Source organism: Hippocampus bargibanti, linkage group LG06, assembly GCF_051943395.1.
Source record: "Hippocampus bargibanti isolate YZ-2025 linkage group LG06, ASM5194339v1, whole genome shotgun sequence".
Lineage (NCBI taxonomy): Eukaryota > Metazoa > Chordata > Actinopteri > Syngnathiformes > Syngnathidae > Hippocampus > Hippocampus bargibanti.
In genome coordinates, this window is record NC_142739.1 from 11,841,947 (window position 1) to 11,862,237 (window position 20,291).

The 20,291-nt window shown below is 42.7% G+C and overlaps 3 protein-coding genes across 4 annotated transcripts in view; 2 read left to right on the forward strand and 1 right to left on the reverse strand.

Annotated features, from left to right (window-relative positions):
- spaca6 (sperm acrosome associated 6) overlaps window positions 1–7,350 on the reverse strand; it is an 87,649-nt gene extending 80,299 nt beyond the window's left edge. The window contains exons 1-2 of the mRNA XM_088998343.1: window positions 7,311–7,350; window positions 4,724–4,820 (exon numbers count right to left, since the gene is read on the reverse strand). The gene's annotated coding sequence lies outside the window, so the exon portion shown is untranslated. The remainder of the gene's footprint in view (window positions 1–4,723; window positions 4,821–7,310) is intronic.
- A 205-nt stretch (window positions 7,351–7,555) lies between these two features.
- Window positions 7,556–16,867, forward strand: LOC148896492 (uncharacterized). The gene is made up of 5 exons (XM_088998332.1): window positions 7,556–7,730; window positions 10,638–10,815; window positions 12,956–13,093; window positions 13,172–13,508; window positions 13,743–16,867. The coding sequence occupies exons 2-5, from the start codon at window positions 10,643–10,645 to the stop codon at window positions 13,995–13,997; spliced, it is 903 nt and encodes a 300-aa protein (XP_088854458.1). The 5' UTR covers window positions 7,556–7,730; window positions 10,638–10,642; the 3' UTR covers window positions 13,998–16,867.
- A 2,277-nt stretch (window positions 16,868–19,144) lies between these two features.
- kcnn4 (potassium intermediate/small conductance calcium-activated channel, subfamily N, member 4) overlaps window positions 19,145–20,291 on the forward strand; it is a 32,490-nt gene continuing 31,343 nt past the window's right edge. For both annotated transcript variants that reach the window (XM_088998306.1, XM_088998307.1), the window contains exon 1: window positions 19,145–19,665. In XM_088998306.1, coding sequence (XP_088854432.1) covers window positions 19,288–19,665 — 378 coding nt within the window. In that variant the 5' untranslated portion in view covers window positions 19,145–19,287. The remainder of the gene's footprint in view (window positions 19,666–20,291) is intronic.

The window sequence follows — 20,291 nt, forward strand, 5'->3', positions numbered from 1 at the left end:
TTTGTTGTTAAAAATGGGCACGAGTACACTTTGTCTCCATTCTTCTGCATCCCATCATGGTGAGACGGGCAGAGGGAACATAGATGTGAAGGGAGGATGAGGATCTGAGGGACCGAGGGGCAAGGTGATGGATGGCTTTGAATGTAAACAGAAGTATTTTGAATTTGATTCGATGTTTAACAGGTAGCCAGTGAAGTTGCTGGAGGACAGGGGTGATGTGGTGAAAGGAGGGTTGTTCTAGTGATGATCCAGGCTGAAGAATTTTGGACGAGTTGGAGTTTATGAAGACATTTCTGATTGATACCGAGAAGTGAGTTACAATAATTGATGCGGGAGGGACGGAGACGGTTAATATTACAGAGGTGGAAATAAGCAGACCGAGTTATGTTATTTATATGGGAGTGAAAAGATAGTGAGCTATCGAGGATGACACCCAGGCTCTTGACCTGATTGGGAGAGAAAGTGTTAGTTTTGTGGAGGGTGGATCTGGTACCGACAAGGAGAAGTTCAGTTTTTTCACTGTTAAGCTTGAGAAAGTTATGGGAAACCCAGGATTTAATTTCTGAGAGGCAAAGTGAGAGGGATGAAGGTGGAAGAGAGGCGTCGGGTTTGCTGGAGAGGTAGAGTTGGGTGTCATCCGCGAAGCAGTGAAAGTGAATACCAAACGTACGGAAAATATTGCCAAGAGGAAGTAGGTAGATAATAAAGAGAAGTGGCCCGAGGACAGACCTTTGAGGCACACCAGAGGACACAGGAGAGGACCGTGAGGTGAACTAGTTGATTTGGATAAATTGTGAGCGATTAGAGAGATAGGAATAAAACCAGCGAAGTGGGGTGTGGGTGATGCCTCGGGTGGATAGGGTGGGAAATGGTGTCAAAAGCTGAGGTCAGGTCAAGAAGGATGAGGATGGAGAGTGAACCGGCACCGGCTGCCATAAAAAGATCATTTGTGATTTTTATGAGAGCCGATTCAGTACTGTGGCGGGGGCGGAAACCAGACTGGAATTGTTCGTAGAGGTTATTGCGAGTGAGGTGAGTGAAGCTGGGACACAACTGTCTTTTCAAGGATTTTGGCGATGAATGGAAGGTGGGAAATAGGACGTAAGTTATTGAAATCGTTTGGATCTGAGCCAGGTTTTTTTCAGGATTGGAGTAACAGCTGCGGTTTTGAGTGGGATAGGAACAATTCCAGTGGATAATGAGGAGTGAATAATGGTTGAAATAAATGGGAGAAGAGAGGGTAGGATGGACTTTATAAGGATAGTAGGGAGTAGGCATTTTGCTTCACAATTTGCTTCCGGGTCGAGTGTACGCTGGCGCGCTTTTGGCTGCCGCTATTCGCCCGCAAACATTTTGGCTTCTTTTTAGTTTTTTACGATTCCTGTAACCACTGGAAATACTCGACAGTCACCAGAGGAACTTATGGTCAAATTCCAATCCGCTTTTGCTGTCGGATCGTCTCGTGATTCCGGTCGTTTATCCGGACCACGGACGAGAACACGGACGAGAACACGTACCATCTCCACCCATCTGTACCCGCTGTTAAGGGCTAACCTGGACGCTGCCTGTCTCTGGACGTTGCTGGTTGCTATCATGTCGCTCCTCCAATGACCCGTAGGACGGCTGCAGTATTCGGCGTCAGAGCTGCTTGAACTCCGCGCCCGGTGGATGAGCGTGCCACAGGCGATTTTACGATTCCCGGAAATCGCTCGCCGCCCTTCCCGGAGGTATATCCACCGCGGATCACGTCGAGACTTTCACCTCGACGACTCCAAGGATATCACCTCCCTGTGGTCATCTTTCCGCCGGCCACGCAGAGGTTACAGCCGCTCCGTGCAACACCGTGTGTTAGCGGGCCTGGCTAGGTCGGCCAATGCCCCTCAAAATGACACCACCAGCGTCACCTTCGGCCTCCTGAACATCCGCTCGCTTACGGGGAAGGGTTGTCTTATCCAAGACATCCTTAGTGACCGTAAGTTGGACTTCTTCTGCTTGAATGAGACCTGGCAAACGGCGGGGGACTTTTCCGAGTTGAACGACACAACGCCACCTGGGTTTGTTTACCTCTCAAAACACCGCCTCTCGGGCCGTGGAGGCGGTGTCGCGATATTTTACCGCGAGATCTGGAAAGTCACTCAAGTGCCAGTCCCGGAAACTCTCTCATTTGAATGCCTTGCGTGTCAAATTTCTGGTCCATCTCCCATAGTTATAGCCACTGTATATCTTCCCCCTAAACCACATCGTGACTGTTTAAAAGACTTCTCCACTCTGTCACCAAATATTATTATCCTGGGGGACTTCAACATACACATTGACAATTCCACCCATCCCCTCACCAAAGACTTTATTTCCTCACTGGAGAGTTTTGGCTTGCATCAATTCTCTGATTTCCCCACGCATATAAAAGGGCATACCCTGGACTTAATATGCTGCTGTGGTTTTACCCCCGCCAACTGCACAGTAAACGAACTACCCGTAACGGACCATTTCCTTGTCTCATTTAACGTTCCCATCACATTCTCTCTCCCCAAGCCACCGCGCATCATCACTTATCGGAACATCAAACACATTGACACTGTCACCCTCACTGCAATGGCTGCCAACCTCAATCCGGACTACAACTCCCCCCCTGATGAACTTGTTTCCCGATACAACACGGACCTTGCAAACATGCTCAACACCCTTGCTCCTGTAAAATCCCGGTCAGTCCAATTCACTCGATCCGCCCCTTGGTTCACCGCCCAACTCCGCTCCACCAAGGCGAAAACTCGACAGCTGGAAAGACTTTACAGAAAGACCGGCCTCACCATCACACGCGCAAAATCACAATACTATTCTGGACTGATTGACGCCAACACTCGGAATCCACGGACTCTGTTTTCCCTGTACACCAAAATCATTCAACCCCCTCTCTCTCTTCCCCCACACTTTCACTCCTCAGACACCTGCAACACACTACTTCTGTTTTTCACTGAAAAGATCAACAAGATCCACCAGCACCTCGGCTCCTCTGTATCCCCCCTCCTCCCCCAACCTTCCTACTCCCTATCAACTGCTGTCGTCTTTTGAACTCCCTCATCCCTCCTTACTTTCTGACCTCATCACCAAGTCCAAGAATTCCACCTGTCAACTTGACCCCCTCCCTACTGTCCTCATCAAATCTTGTCTACCCGCTCTCCTCCCTTTTATTTCAGCTATTATTCACTCCTCATTGTCCACTGGAATTGTTCCTGTCCCTCTCAAAACCGCAGCTGTTACGCCAATCCTGAAAAAACTTGGTTCAGATCCCAATGATTTCAATAACCTACGTCCAATTTCGCATCTTCCATTTATCACTAAAATTCTCGAAAAAAGTCTGAGAAAGTCCGAAAGTGGGAAAGTCCGAGAATTGATGCAGACCAAAGCTGTCAAGTGAGGAGATGAAGTCTTTAGTGAGGGGAAGAGTGGAATTCTCCATGTGAATGTTGAAGTCCCCGAGAATAATTACATTTGGTGACATGGTGGAGAGGTGTGTGAGGACATCAGAGAATTCTTTGAGAAAGTTAATGTGGTTTTGGTGCACGGTATACAGTGGCACGGTATCCTGGAGTGAAACTTGAAGGATTTTCCAGTTCTTGCGGTAAATTATCGCGAGACCACCTCAGTGGCCTGAGAGGCGGGGCTTAGAAATGTAAACAAAGTCTGGCGGAGTCGCGTCGTTGAGCTCGGAGAAGTCTCCCGCCATTTGCCAGGTCTCATTTATACAAAAAAAGTCAAGCTTACGGTCAATTTGGATGTCTTGGATAAGGCACCCCTTTCCCGTAAGCGAGCGGACATTGAGGAGGCCGAAGTTGACGCTGGTGACGCATTAGCCGACCTAGCCAGGCTGGCTAACATACGGTGATCGACACAGCGGCTGCTCCTTCTGTGCGGCTGGCGGACGGATGACCACAGGGAGGTGATATCCTTGGAGCCATCGAGGTGAAAGCCTCGACGTGATCCGCGGTGGATATACCTCCGGGAAGGGCGACGAGCGATTTCCGGTAACCGGAGAATCGCCCGTGGCACGCTCGTCCATCGGGAGCAGAACTTCAGCAGCTCCGCCGCCGAGTACTGCAGCCGCCCAACAGGTCGATGGAGAAGCGACATGACATTCACCAGCAACACCGAGAAAGAGGCAGCGGCCAGGTTAGCCCTCGACAGCGGGAACAGGTGGGTGGAGATGATAACGCGGCTTCGTCTGTGATCCGGATAAGCGACCAGAATCATGAGATGACTCGATAGCCAACGTTCGTTTGGTGACTGTCTGGTATTTCCAGAGGTTCGTGAACCATAAAAAAGCTAAAAAGAGGTTAAAAAAAGGCTAAAAAGAAGTTAAAAACATTTCGCGGGAAAGCAGCGGAAGCCAAAGCGCGCCAGCGTGCGCTCGACCCGTACTTAGGTTCCACAGGCCGGGCTTCTTTATAAATATTTATCTATTCTGTGATGAAATCAAATGTCCCCATATTTCTAATTTATAGTGAATGTAGAGTACCGTATATCTACTATAAAATACAAAACAAATTGTGTCCCAAAAGGCTGCATACATAAATGGGGCTCTGATAAGGTTCCATAACTATAATCATATAACACACCAACGTTATTGATTGGTTTACTTTTTAAGAACAACACCCTGTCAGTCTCAGAATCTACCACAATAGTCATCATTTATGTACACTGTCTGCCTTCAAAAAAACTGACTCACGTTGTTATGGCTGCAGGTCTGTAGTCTAAAGAGCACCAGGCGGCTTGCAAAGGGGAAGTACTGGTACATCGGAAAGCTCTGAGACAAGGATAAGGCCCTGAAAAAAGAAACACAGTGTCAAACCGGTATTGCGCATTTTTGAGGCTCTTGGGTCAAAATTTTGCTTCAAACGTCATAGAGATTAAATGGTTTCCCTCTCTTTCCACATGTTTTCTCCAGTTACTTTGAATTCCCCAACAATCCAAAAACCGGCACGTTATGCACATTTAACTCTTTGAAGTGGCTTTAATGTGAATGTGAAAGGTCATCAACCACAAGGACCATGGTTGGCAACCAATCCCACGATGAGTCATCTCACATCCAAAACCAGCCTCAGACCAAACGATGACAATGAAGACCTTTATTAGGATAAGGTGACATTTCAAAGAGAGGACATGTTAAGGCTCAGCTGACGAGCTCAGAGACAACAGTTTCAGAGGGAGCCAACCCACCATGCACAGTGGTCTTCAGATTACATTCCTTTCAATCTTAAAAAAGTAACAAAATAAGATATTGCTTAAATTGTGTGCAACCACTTATTTTTCTACTTCTTTCATTCCTTTCATAACTTTGCTGCTGTGGAATGTAAATTTCTCCACTGCGAGACAAATAAAAGTAAATCCAATCCACTTGAGTGAATTCAACATACTGTTTTTAGTACACATATCTTATTATTTTATGATAAATGTTCTGTTAAAGCATTTTGATACTATTGCGGCTGTTTGGAAATCTACACATGAATATGCTTATATTTATTGTATATACAGATAAACATATATAATATTAGGACTACATAATATTAGTAATACGTGATCTGAAGTCCAAGATGGCGCCCGAGTAGGCAGCCTCAGCAAGTGCTCTCATGAGCCTTGCTTTTTTTGGTTGTTTTTGTCTTGTTTTGTGTTTTCTTTTGTCACTTTGTGTTGTTGTGCATCGTGTGGAACGGATACAGATTGTTTTTCAGCATTTTTGACCACGACATTCATCAAGGAGGAGACTGTGCTGAGCGGTTGCGCCTTTTCGGCAGCATGAATATGCCAGTACTGTTTTTGAATGGGAGGAATGTCGGAGCCATTCGACTGCCATCGCTGGACACCAAAGGGGCCATTGTGCTTTTTTGCGCCTGTAATGGGCAGCATCTTCACAGCCCCGCTTTGTTTAGCAGAAAGGTCAGTGCCGTTGGACGGTCTGCGGCTGGATGGATGCATGGCTTGAGGAACCCGCAATAAGAAGAAAGGAGCGTCAGCGGAGCGCCGATGCGTATGTGGAACTGTTGCGGCTTGTAATTGAAGCAGATTTATGTAGAACAGGAGATGTGAGACAATCTCTTTTCGTCAATGGATGCTACAGCTGCGTGTTTGCTTTCAACATTTAGCTTGTAGTCGACGTGCACATTCCACCATGATGTCCCTGATCCACTGGTGGAAAGACACTTTGATCCTCTCCTCTTTCATCTAGAACTGTTTCATGTCATCACAAAGAGGGTACAGCAAGTCCTGAAGAATGAATGTCTCTCTGTGTCTTTGTTTTGTCATATTGTCTCTATGCTGTCATATTATTTGTTATTTAGTTTTTTTTGTTCTTTTGACTTCAAGACGGCGCCGCGAGAGTGGCTGCCTTTCCAGCAGCTCATGTATTTCGTTTTTCTACTTTCATTCCTTTCATCACTTTGCTGCTGTGAAATGTAAATTTCTCCACTGTGAGACTAATAAAGGCATATCCAATCCAATCCAATCCAATCTGTGTGCTGCATGTACAGTAATCTGGAATTTAACATGCATGTAAAAGAAATACATTTTTATCAAATTAAAACAACACATATTTGTAATGTGACAAAATAAGTACTCTCAATGCATGATTAGATATTTATTTGTATCTAATATTTTTATATGCAGTACCACTCACTACCTTTGAACACAAAAATCTGTGTTCTCTTTCTTGAATTGGATACTTGCGTTATGAACAACATGAAGAAATATAACTGGCAACTTAACTTGGCAAGAAAAAATGTGAATCAAAACTGAATTTGTTTTATAATTTATATTCTTAAAGTTAGGAACATTTTGCGGAAAAAAACAACTTAAACAGATATTCATATTTTCTCAGTCACTTTAATAATACTATGATGTTTTCTGACATGCAATGTCTTTCAGTCTTCGGCTGTGGATTATCAACCAAGAATATTGTCAAACAAGATTCATAAATAAAATTGTTTTTCGTTCTACTTTGAACTACCGTACTTGGAAGTCAATCAGCGTCGGTGTTGAACTGCGGAGATTCCACTATACATAACCACTGAGTGGACGGTTGAAATCATCTATAGAATTCTCATCAAAATTACAAAGTTGAGCACTTAGTCTGGACAAACTGGACTTAATATTGGACCACATTCATGAGTGGCAAACCGGAGACGTCCCAAAAACAAATATATCCACATAAAAAGTCAACTTCCACAATATTTTCTGTCAATAATAACCCAATACACCACGAGGAACGCTATCAGTTAAGCTAGCGCAACTGTAGGTGGAAAAGTAAACAAACTTCCTACGTTTATAGCAAGCAATGGCACCCAGTTGTTTCTTGGTCGAGCGTTGTTCTTAACTGACTCAACTGACAACAAACGTGGCCAGCCGCGACTATTAAAACAGAGTAGCAACGTACAAGTAAGGTTTAGAGTCGCCATAGCTGCAGACAAGTGCCACTTACCTATCTGCCCTTATATGGTAGTGGAGGGGCGTGGCTTGCCGCACATAGCTGGTCAGCGCTCTTTCATGACTGTCAGTTACCGGAAGTGAGTCACACAACTGATTGTAATGTTGCTCCAAGCTTGCGGCAGCGGGCAATGCGGACTGAAGCGAGAACGAGGAAGCAGTGTGCACCGATCACAATAACTCGCAACGGCAGCAAAAAGAGAGCCAGCCTGATATCAGACAAGTCGGCTGGATATTCAACTTTTAAGTACTCAACGGTGAGTTGGTTTTCTGGTCCTCTCTATTTTTTAACGCTTGTGTTTAAAACATTCTTGGAGTAACGGCTCACTTACGAGTTAGTTTCATTATTATCTGCCGCATCTACCTAACGAACATGAGTACTACTACTACTACTTTAAACTAGCATGTAAAAAAATTTGTTTACCTGGTAAATGCTACTACGGTATATTTCACACAATAAATACATCTCACGTTAATATCATATCTCCACACTCTTGAATTGAGTTTCTACTCTAGGGGGTTTTCCGTACAGCCGAAAAAAAAATCCAAAGTAGCATTTCGTTTCATGTAACAAAATATCATCCATAATGATAAGCTTAGTTATCATGCTTCTCATTGGACCCATTTGATCACGGACACGTGTTGCTTCTATTGCTTTGTTGTTGCGTTTCTTCTGTGGACGATGTCAAAACGAGTTTTTTTGGGTTTCATCCGATCTTGAAAAATGAATTTTAATATTCTCGTCCGGTTTCTCGTTAGATTTCAATGATTAATGATGATTATGAGTAAATGGTAAATGCAAAGTTGTCTCGTTATAGTCATAAATCAGAAAAGACACTTCAAGTAATCTGATTCTGAAGAGGACACTATGATCGCGAAGTTCTCTGTCGATCGTGGGATAAAGGCAGTTGACCTGGTCATCATTTTTTTTGGGGGGGGGGGGGTCAACCACTGATAGGATCAAATATATTAACATTAAGCAGAGGTGAAATGAATCAAATTATGCTTAGTGGTAATAGAGCATTTAAATAAGTTTCAGACCTGCATATATGGGCTGAGGCCAAATAAAACAAATACATGTAAACCAATTTCTCCTCCCTCTTTTGGCCTAGGAGAATTAACTCATCCACACTCAGACTAACATGAGTTTAAGTCAGAGTGCATCCATTTTGCATTGCTATCATTGCTGCCAACTTAGATTTGGTGTTTTCCACAGAAAATACTTATCAGCTCATGTTTTTTTTTACACCAACATCCTGGATATGGTGTAGAGCCTCTCAAAGAAGGAACATCACTGTTTGCATCTGCCATTCAAATAATGAATTCATATATATATAGGATGATTTATTGTCATCAAAGTCAAACAAAAACTGATTTTAAAGTAAAAATAATGCAAAATGGGTTGAAGTCTCCCACTATATACGTACTGACATTTCATGAGACTTACAAATATCAATCTCGTGTGATACTGATAATTTTCAGCTCTAAAACGTGTGACTTAAAGGGAGTTTGGCTTTATGGGTTACTTTGTACTTTCTTTCACAACTCTGCAAACAATGACAGATTCATGGCGGAATGCTCCAATAATTTTAATTTTCAAGGCAAAACTTTCAGTCAGCCACATGGGCAGATGACTTTGCCAGTTTGGCAGCGCAGCTGGAGTTGCCTTGGCCGTTTTTTTTCCATCGACTTGCTCCTTTCCCCCGGTCAGGCTGACACTGGCAACATCCTCACACGGACACACTATCTGAAAATAAACAACCAGCTCAATGTGCAGGTCATAATACTTGTCAGCTTGTATGTGCTGGTGTTTGACTTTATTCCAGCTTGTTTTCCCCCAACACTTAACTCCTGCTATAAGATGTCCTGTTCTTGGTTTTACATTACCGTACCATTACAAGCCATTGCAATATTACCCAAAGGAACAAATGTGGATCAATAGAGGCGGCCGTGATTAAGCTATGAATGCTGAGTTTTGATTTATATTGTCGTATGAGTGATTTAATTGTAATCATTGTTAAAGTAACAAGAGTACAATATATCTGACAACAGTGACGTGCAGTCAGGGGAGGCAGGTGAGGCTGTGCCTCACCTGTCATCATGGAAATATCAAATGACAGAATAAATTAAACGGGTATATTTATTTAGTTTACTAAAGGAACCCCCTTGACTATAAAATAGACGCATTGCAGCGGTCCTTCCATCACGTCAATGTATTTTGCTGTACTTGTTTGGTCTGGGGACCTCGTGTTGCACCCAAAAGTCGCCAGAAGGCCAGAAGAGGGCGTCCAAGCACCATATAAGGAATTTATCAGCCTGTGTAAACTGAGGTGGCCACAGGATGTCGCCATTTTGTGCCTATTTTTTGGGTGAGAGATTTTCCCCAATGTTGCTTCGAAATGGCGTAAATAAATTCTTTAATCAATTGCAAACATGTATGCTTTCCACTTCAGAACTATTTGAATCATATTCATAACTGGATGTGTAACAAGAAAGCATATTCTCCGAATCTGAAGCCATTGTTTGGATTCTCCAGAAATGCGAGACGTCTTGGCATGACGTCACGAAAGGGGGGCGGGACTTTCTGAAAATGCCCAATTCGCAGCTCAATTTTTTTCGCAGATTTTGGACATTTTAAGTCATTTTTATTGGTGTTTTGCATTTGAATAAAAATATCATACTGCGTGTTTTGGGTATTTTGGATGCTATAAAACGTTTTTCTGGTGTCAGTTAAAAGACAAAAAAGTGACGTCGGTTGTCCTTTAAACGAAACACGTTAACTGTTGCCAATCAAATTGTGAAGTTCATATGTTTGTAAATCTGACTGTGATGACATCAGTGCCTCACCAGCCATGAACCTCACCGCACGTCACTGTCTGACAACATAAATTCAAGCCAAACAGCACTTGCATGGGTTGTACCTCATGAAATGTTTGTAAAAGATTAATAAAAAAATAGACGGTTCATGGTCAGCTGTGCAAGGACATTCCTTATCATAGATACGTTCTTAGTCTCTCACTTTGTTCTGGAGTGGCTGCACCACACAAAAAAAGATTTTTCTAAATGCATTCTGTCAGACTGCTTATAAAAACTAAACACCCTTGTGAAAACCTGTTCTGTACATTTTTGACATGTGCAAGTGATTTCTCATTTTGTCTGTATAGGCAGCATGAAAAGAGAGGTGAAAGCCGCAGTCAACTTCTTCAAGCGTCTTGTTGTCGCACGAGGCAAACTTGACGCACCCAAAGTGCAATTGTTTGCCGAGAAGCTTCAGCAGCTCTTATGCGACAAGTATGATGGCCACTGGTACCCGGATTGCCCGAGCAAAGGCCAGGCATTCAGGTGAATGAGCACATTGCATGATGCAAGATTGTTTAGCATTCGTTGGAAAAATATTGACACCTTTGATCATTTTAGTTCCTTTTATCTGAAAACTTCCATGCCATTTCTTCAACTATCTGATGCAAGGTTGTCAACCTACAAGACAGGGAGGACTGTTTTCTGTCATCACACTTACTTAGCTGATTGGACTGTACATTCCATTCTTGTTTTATTGTTGCTGTTGACTTACTGTCGCTTCGGCAATCAAAATTGTACTGAGCAACTCTTAGGCGTGTACCACTTTCAATGCTATGCCGCTACGGACGTCACTATAACTTCCATTTCTAGTTTGATGGCAATTTTAACAGGTCTCGCTGCTGTGGAGCCATCATTCAAAAAAAGCAAAAGAAAACGGAAAATATAACATTTTAAACCTCCACGTTCGCAACAATGTTTCATTTTGGCCTATCGTGCAATCACACACACACACACACACACACACACACACACACACACACACACACACACACACACACACACACACACGGACATGCAAGAACTATTGTAAAATAAAAATAACACAAATGTTCATCATACATCAACATTTGTTCAATCTTTCAATTAAATGTATTCATATTATTACAGCCTCAGTAGAGTGCCACGCAGCTTTCTTACTTCACCCTATTTATCGCTCACACGTCGTCAAAGTTTACTGTAAAACTGGCACACAAAGCAAAGGGATAAATAATGGAATCAATATAAACAAAATGTCCAACCAAAACTATTTAATCTTTTTAAACAATATCTGGTAGTGTAATGCTACCATGCAGTGCCGAGCGCTATAGACCGCCCAGCCGTGTCTATAAACCTTCAATTTTACCACATATGGAACAGCGACGCTAAAAGAACGTATTTTATGAACTGCGGATTTACTCTTAATACTAGAATTCGAATCATCTTCATTGGCCAAGAATCAGAATCAGAAAGTTTTTAATAGTCCCACAATGGGGAATTTGGCAGGCCACAAGATCAATTTGAAAGGGGAAAAACAAAAACTGTACATAGTGCAAAGGGATAGGGGGGAAGAAAATATAAAAAATGTACAGAGTGCAAGTATAAGAAAAGCATATTGATATATGTAGCTGTATTGCATCAACATAAGGTGGCTGTGCTATTTACAGTACAATATTCCAGTTTATTTTTCATTCACATGTGATTATTAAGAAGCCTGATGGCAGAAGGTAGGAACGAGCGGCGGTACCTCTCCTTCTTCCAGCGCGGGTGTAACAGTGTCTGGCTGAAGGAGCTACCCAGTGCTGTCTGGGTGGGCAGGATGGGGTGGGAGGGGCTGTCCATCATAGCTTTTAGTTTAGCTAGCGACCGTCTGTTGCCCACCTGCTCCAGAGAGTCCAGCGAGCAGCCCAGGACAGAACTGGCCCTCTTGACCAGGCGGTCCAGTCTTTTTCCTGACTCTGATGCTGCCTGACCAGCAGACAATTCCGTGGTGGATGACTAAAGCAACCACAGAGTCATAGAATGTAGAACACACAAGGAATTTGACTCCAGTAGAACATGCTGCACTAGCATCATCATAAACAAAGACATGACAAATAAGTATGGAAGGGCATTCCTTGATGGAAGTGGTACCTCTCAGGAACAACTGTGAGACAATGTGCAAAGTATCAAGCAGAGCTAAAGTGACCAGTGGCCAATTAAAATACAATAAGAGTTGTACAGTTCGTGCAGAAAATCATGTAACAATTTTTGCTGTATTTGTAGTAAAACAAATATGCATTTATGATGTCCTTGAGCACCTCAAAGTGTCTGGTGTTGGATATTATATAGATCAGTGACAGTAGTTCAAGTGAGTACAGAGCTTCACCTACAATGACTATAAGGGGATGCTGGTCCACAAGGTTATGCAAAATTGCGCAGAGCCACTACACAGTTGCACAGAGCCACTACAAAATTGCACAGAGCACAGTTAGATTTGGGTTACTGTTCAGAGAGTTAACGGCTAGATGGAAGAAGCTGTTTAAGTGTCAGCTGGATTTGTTGCGCATGGATCGTTACTGCCTGCCTGAGGGGAGTAGCTGGAAAAGGTGATGGCAATGGTGCGGAGGGTCACAAGATCTAAATTGTTGCTGTTTTTTTTGTCCAGATGCATCCGGATAAATAACGGAATACCCAATGACGAGGTGCTCCTGAAGGCCTGTGAGCAGAGTGAGCTCACACCCAGTGATCTTTGTCTTCCCCCAGAAGTTACCGTGTGGATCGACCCGCTGGAGGTGTGCGCGAGGTGAGTCACCATCTAGGAGTTTGAACACCAAAAAGCATTTCAAAATGTGATGAATCGACGTCTCATCATTCCCTACAGATCCAGAGAGAATAACTATCCATTCTCCATCGCCAGTTTCACGGATGATGACAAAGAAGAGGAGAGCGTGAACAAAGAACAGGAGGATTCTCCCGTGGTCTCCACAAACCAAGACACGTCTGACTATCACTCTGCAACATCTTCCGATTGCGGTTCAGCTTGGTCCAGCGACACAGAGGAAGAGGCAAAAGATGGAGAGACAGAAGGAGCGCATAAGAAAAAGACACCGGTGAAAAAGCAGCCAGAGAAAGATGACACTGTCAAGATAACAATGATGCCCAGAAGTCGGAAACGGCATGCAGGCGGATCAAATAAAGTTAAATACCGCAGAAACATGGTAGGCAATGTTTGTATATTTTTTTAATAGTAGAATTTGAGATCGTTATTCAAGTTAGCGCTCAACTGGAAAGTCCAAGTGACAAGCGGAGATTCCGCACTACATGCGGAACTGTTAGCAAATATGGGATGCATTTGCAATATGGGCTGGCAATCAAAATTTAGCCTATAAGTGAGCAGATAAGACATGTCATTCTCAATGTAATCATGTTTTTGGTCTCTTTCCAACCTGCAGGTTCCAATGAACCTTCAATATTTCTGCCAACCTGTACCCTTCTGGTCCCATTGCATCAATGGCACACCCGTGCTCCTCACCACAGTGGTGCCGCCTCCGCCTCCACCCCCACCAAACCACCAGGTGTTTGTGCACTACTTATCGCAACCTCCTCCCTCACTGCAGCCTCTTCCACGCTTCATCGTTCCTCACGCCGCTCCACAGTCATGGAAACCCGTGAATGATAAAATGGCCAGACTGCGGCCCTCAACTTAGCCAAACACCAGCCAGAAGAAGAACTTTTCCACAATTGTCACCTTTTTAAAAGTTATGCCTTGAACATAGTGTTTCTTTTAGTCTTTAAATTTTTAATCTACACTCTGTTCCTTATCCTTGGTAGATGTATTGTTGAATTTGATTGATTGTTACTACTGCTGTTTTTCCGTGGGACCTAAGAAAGCTGCACGGTCACACGAGTGCTTGTATAAACTCAGGGATTCTCTGCAATACATTTTTTTCCTAAATAATTGGGTTTTTTTCCAGGTTATAATTTTCCATGTTTTTTGCAGATGCTGCGATGTAGTGGTCCACTGGGCACACATAAGTGTTCATTTTTAGATCTAAAATAATTCAGGGTTCGGTACTGTCTGTACAGTGAAAAGAAAATTGTATTCAGTCAACTGCCTGTAAATTATTCAAATATGCATATAACAAAGACTGATATCTACTTTTAAATGTAATTTGTGTAATTTTATTTGGTCACTGTTGGAGAGCACTTGACTCGAAACTGGTATTGTAAATACAGTAAAGTCTCGTTATATCGATATCGGTTATATCGATAGTACCGCTTATTACGATACTATTTTCATTTCCCTTGCACATTTCTAGTCTTTTTATGTATAATTAGTACCGTTTAGTACGATACCCGGTTATTACGATAATCCGGTTATTACGGTGCTCCTTTTCATCCCCCGCCGGCCATTTTTGTTGTTTATATCGATATATCCGTCGCGCCATTGGTCAACTTGGTCACGTGTCTTGTTACGTGAGCCGCCATCGGTCGCGCCATTGGTCGACTTGGTCACATGAGCCGCCATCGGTCGCGCTATTGGTCGACTTGGCCGTGTGACTTTGTCACGTGACACGCCATCGGTCGCGCCATTGGTCAACTTGGTCACGTGTCTTGGTTACGTGTCACGCCATCAGTCGCGCCATTGGTCGACTTGGTCAGGTGACTTGGTTACGTGCCCAGCACCCGTGTAGCAGAGCCATTTTCATTTTCAGACGCTAGCTCGTGTGTAGCAGACGAGATTGAAGTGTTTGTGTTAAAAGGTAAAAATGGGAAGCAGAAGAAGATTGATGACTTTTTTAAATTGTATACATAATACAGTAAGATGTAAGCGTTGCAGTTTCCCTGTTGTGTTATGTACATGCCCACTGTACTGTATATGAATGCAATCGTTTTTTGCAACAATGTTTCTTGTTTTGTCTGCTGAAGCGCGATGATTTTGAAAATTATTAACATTCCATACTGTGCATTAAAGGACAGCCGATGTCACTTTTTATTCAAATGCAAATAAAAATGACTTCACGCCAAGACGTCTTGCATTGCTTGTGAATCCAAACAATGGCTTCAGATTCGGATAATATGCTTTCTTGTTACACATCCAGTTATGAATATGTTTCAAATACACTGTAGTTCTGAAGATTAAAGCATACATGTTTACAATCATTAAAGAATTATATGTGCCATTTTGAGGCAACATTGGGGGAACATCTCTCACCCAAAAAAAAAGGGAGCTAATGGCCAGCTCCGTTTCTTATATGGCGCTTGGCTGCCCTCTTTTGGCGGCTTTTGTTTAATGCAATTCGGCGCAGGATCGGATATATCGATAGTCCCGGTTATATCGATATTTTTCGGACTCCCTTGAATATCGATATAACGAGACTTTACTGTAGTAATTTTCACTAATAAGAGTTGCTGTCTGTTGCTTTTAACGTGTGTGCGTGCGTGCGTTTTTTAACAGTTTAGTTTGTCTCGCAAGTCACTTCACACAGTCATAATAAGAGCCAGCAAGCCCAACATATAGTAACTGACTGTTAGTTTACCTCACAGGTTCCGACCCGCCACATTCTATTTAACATGCGAAAAACAATTACATGTGCATCAACTTACTGTTTCTTACTAAAGTATCAAATAATCTGAGGCAATGAAACATTTGGTTTCACAGCCATAATCTCCTTGATGTACATCATGTCACAAAGTCCTCATCAGTTTGATTTAATCCATTAATGCATTTTGCTTTTTTCAGCCTTTTACTAAGCATCTTCATCTTAGACGAAAAGACGAAAGAAATAGAAGTAGTATTCAGTGATTACAGTACATCTTTTTTGAATTGAGTAATTTTTGAAACGGTTTGCAAGGTGGTGATGGCAGTTGTGGATCCCAAAAAGCAGGCAGGACGGAGCAGCACGTTGTATTTGAGAAATTGTATTAAAATAAAGTCAACAGGAACAAAACCTAAAACGTTAAAATCATTTGAACAGAAAAATACAAAGTATTAAAAGAAAAACCAAGAGTAAAAGTCTGCCAAGATGAAACAAACGCGCACAGCATACAATGCATACACAATGCACACAATTGCATTCAACATACAACAAACAATGACTCGACCATGAATGGTTGTGCCGGGTGTCCTTTTGAGTGTCACTGATAGAGAACGACCAGCACCTGCGAGGCAGCAGGCAGGGCTGACAGCGCTATCCCGTGGGTCACTGGGTCGCCATTCCGAACGTGGCAGTCCGCCACTGATCGGGACGACCAGCACCTGTGCATGTGCAGACGGGGCCGACAGCGCCACCCGTTGGTCGCCAACCAGATCATGACAATTTTATTTACGCTTGAACTTGACTGTAACTGTTTGTTTTGCACTACAATTATCGTTGTACAATACTGGTGCCATTTTTTTCAAGCCAAAAATAACAAACCACCACACATCCTTGTAACGCGTATTTTACTGATTTAAATTTGTTACTTTTGCATGCTTGATTGAGAGGCTCCTTCAGTTTGATTAACCTCACTATCCTATCTTCAATAGAAGTACCCGCAGAAAAAAATATCCTGTGACTGACTAAAGTGTCCTTGAGAGGTATGAAAGGCGCGTCTAAATGAAAAGTATTATTATTATTACTAAACACCTGAGATAAAAAAAAAACATCTGGGAAAAATCAGTGGCGGACCATCAAGGGCTGCAAAGCCTTCTCTGCTGTCCGGAAAATATCTGAATCACGGACTGATTTTAATTATATTTTGTCCATGCATTAAATAATTCCAAATTGCCTTTCAGCTTCCTTTCATTAGTTTTCCCCTGTTGTGCTGCCACCATATGTGTTTTTGTATTTAAGCATTTAACCAACATTTCAGCCATCACTTGTTGCCAGGGTCAAGAATCTGCCTGGACGCCATCACAATCAGTTCTGCAGGCCCTGTCACAGCAAATGTGTCGATCAAACAGTTGCTCTAACCAATCAGATTTTGAGTTGCGACTCGTGTGGCTCCCAAATGGCTCCTCAGTTTGTTTGATTGTTTGTTTTTTTGCTTAAATTAACTAACTACCAAAAACCATGTAAAATTATGTGAAAAACGAATTACTCATGTAAAAATAGTCATAGTGTATCCATCAAATATTTTTATTTATATGACTTGATTTATGTGCACAGAGAGCATCCACTAACTTTCACTTTCCCTGTGGTTACTCTGCTCTAATGATCAGCTGTCACTAATTTGCTATTCATATTAATAATGATATCATACCAACTAGTAAAAAATATAATAATTGAATAATAATAACAGCATAATGTGAGAACATTTGTCCACCTGTCTACCCTAACGTCCCCGCTCCCCCCTTCTCCTCACTGCTGCGTGTGTCAGTAATTCTCCCCTCCCTCCTCTACCACGGATATCGACCAATCTCGTGCGGCTTTAAACGAAGACTGGGGGTGAGAATAGAGGACAAAAAAAGTAGACTCCCATTTCCAGCTCCTTGTTAGGAACCGGCTCTCTTTGTTCACTTCAGAGATCCGGCTCATTCGCGAACAACACATCACTAGTGACAAGGGCATATTGGCCAGAGCTAGCACACTGTATCGGTAGCAAGCTGCATAAGCAAATATATTGTGTTGATTTAATAGCAGATTTGTCAACCCACAATGGCTGAAGGAGGAGAAGAAATTGGTTTGTTTGTAGATTTACTCTTAAAGCCATTTTCAAGATGGACTTTTCAAGAAAAAAATGGACATCATTAAGAAAGGCCGGTCAGTTATTTCCTGGCTAATGGTACTCTACTGCCAGTAGTTTACCAGTAGATTACTGGTAAACTAAAAATATAGGCAGGCTGACAAAAAAAATGACAACGAAGCACCTGCATCATGCCCGCGGCCACTAAGAGGCACCCAAGAGCAATTAACAGCCAAAATAACGTGTCTTCATTTTTGTTTTTGAGTAGGAAAGCGAAACAATGACACTTTTTGGGTCACCTTATTTCAGCTAACGATCTTCAATTGCATCACAAATCAAATTTCGATTTAGTAATATTCATGAATAAAAGTTATGGGTCACCCATAGGTAGATTTGTTTTTTTTTCTGAAAGTGAATCATTGTTAGTTCCCTGTGCTACACAGGCTTTTATAAACAAAAACACACGGTGTTGGGTGGGGGTAATTTCATTTTTGGAAAGACGTATGTGGCAATATTTTGCTGTTTGTACAATTTTCAGCGTACGCAAGTTAACGCAACACCTTTTTTAGCGTACGCAAGTTAACGCAGCCTCTTTTGCGATCACACTTCCACTTCAATGTTTTCACAATTGGCAAAGTAGAAAAATCGGGATTTTCGTGTGTTCCTTTTTGCACAGTCTTTCCGACTTCATCCGGTGACTTGGTCCTTTCACCTCTATACCCCATGCGTAAATGTTCAATGCATGGGTTGAAGGTATGGGGGCTGAGATTGCCATAGGAGGAGTACAATTATGTATCCAACCATTTCTACAGTTTTCAGTATGAGAGCACGCTTCTCCAAATAATAAAATAAAAATCATTTAAGGCTTTTAGCACATCTTAACCGAGCGTCCAATCATTATCAACGGCAGTGGATCAGGGTATTTTTAGTTCGTATATATTTTACTCAATATAATTCCTCAAGAGGGAGATCAGGCTTCGTGCCCTGCATTGAGTCAGGCAAGTGTTTCCCTTTTTACTTGACTATGACATGCTATAGGCCAACGCGAATTTTAATGGGAACAGCGTATTCCTTGGATTTTGGCAGTAAACGCACTCGGTTTTGTTTGCAAACAAGCTGCGTGGTGGTGGGGGCGCCGCATATGCTGCACGCACGCATGCAAATAAGATAAGATAAGAAGTACGTAAGGACTGCCTGGCATACAGCGGTGTGTGCAAATCGTATCACACTGCCGCGCCTCTCTTTTTTCCAAAGGGAATTAAAGTTACTTCCACAATTAGCGGCTTCCATGAACGTGAAACGACACGAGGGACGCGCACACCTGACACTATGCCCGGTGGCCAGGAGGGGACCGGACACGAGAGGGAAAGATCCCGACCGCCGGGGTGCGACGAGGGGCACAAGGGCCGCCTCGTGTGCGCTCTGGAGATGGAGATGACCAAGCGGACCATGTCCAAGGTGGATTGTGGGAACTACGACGGCTTGGTGAACAGAAACGGAGGGGACTCGGCGGAGGTTTCCGTGCCCGTGTCTCTTCCCGGCAAGAGGGCCACTCAAATGGAGGGAGACGACCTGTACCGGCTGCGAGACAGAAAGTTCTTGCTTGAGGACAAGAAGCGGCTGTGCGCGCTCGCTTTGGGTTCAGCTCTGCTCGGAATACTGCTGATGATCCTCCATACTGAGATGTGCCCATTCTTCTACAAACCGGTGCGTGCGGCTACGAGCACTCTTCTTTTTGTATTAAAACACTATGCGTTTACTGAGCACTTTCTCCTTCTTTACAACAACCAGATTTGGGACAAAATAGCAAAGAAAAACACCAAAGATTGCATAAAAGTATGGATGTCAACACAAAAGGGGCTAAAAGTGATAGTCCAATGACATAGTCAATATCATTGATTGGCAGAGTTGGTAAAACATCCCACCGAACTGTTTTGGACTTTCTGGACAGACACCTATAAAAGTTTAAACACTGCTTCAAATCATCTATAGAATGAAATGGATCCACAGTTGTAAAAACAAGACAAAGAAAACTACCCGTACAGAAAATAATATTTTTTTTTTTATTAACTGGCAATTGTTTGAAGTTATCAGGAAGATTGATAAAGTCTGAATCAGGCCGTCGGTAGGGAATATTTTGCATCTCCAAATCTGTTATTGTCGTTCTGTATTGGCATTCCCACGTGCCTTCTTACAAATAAATAGAATTGGCCGATTTTGACAAAATAAGGGATAGGAGCTATATCTTTTGTTATCAGAATCAGAAAGCCTTTAATAGTCCCACAATGGGGAAATTTGTAATCTACAGCAGCAACATTGAAAGGGATAGCAGG

Coding starts and splice junctions, on each gene's coding strand:
- LOC148896492 (XM_088998332.1), top strand. CDS start 10,643: ATGAAAAGAGAGGTGAAAGCCGCAGTCAACTTCTTCAAGCGTCTTGTT. Junction 10,816..12,955: donor AGCAAAGGCCAGGCATTCAG/GTGAATGAGCAC, acceptor TTTTTTGTCCAG/ATGCATCCGGATAAATAACG. Junction 13,094..13,171: donor CCGCTGGAGGTGTGCGCGAG/GTGAGTCACCAT, acceptor CATTCCCTACAG/ATCCAGAGAGAATAACTATC.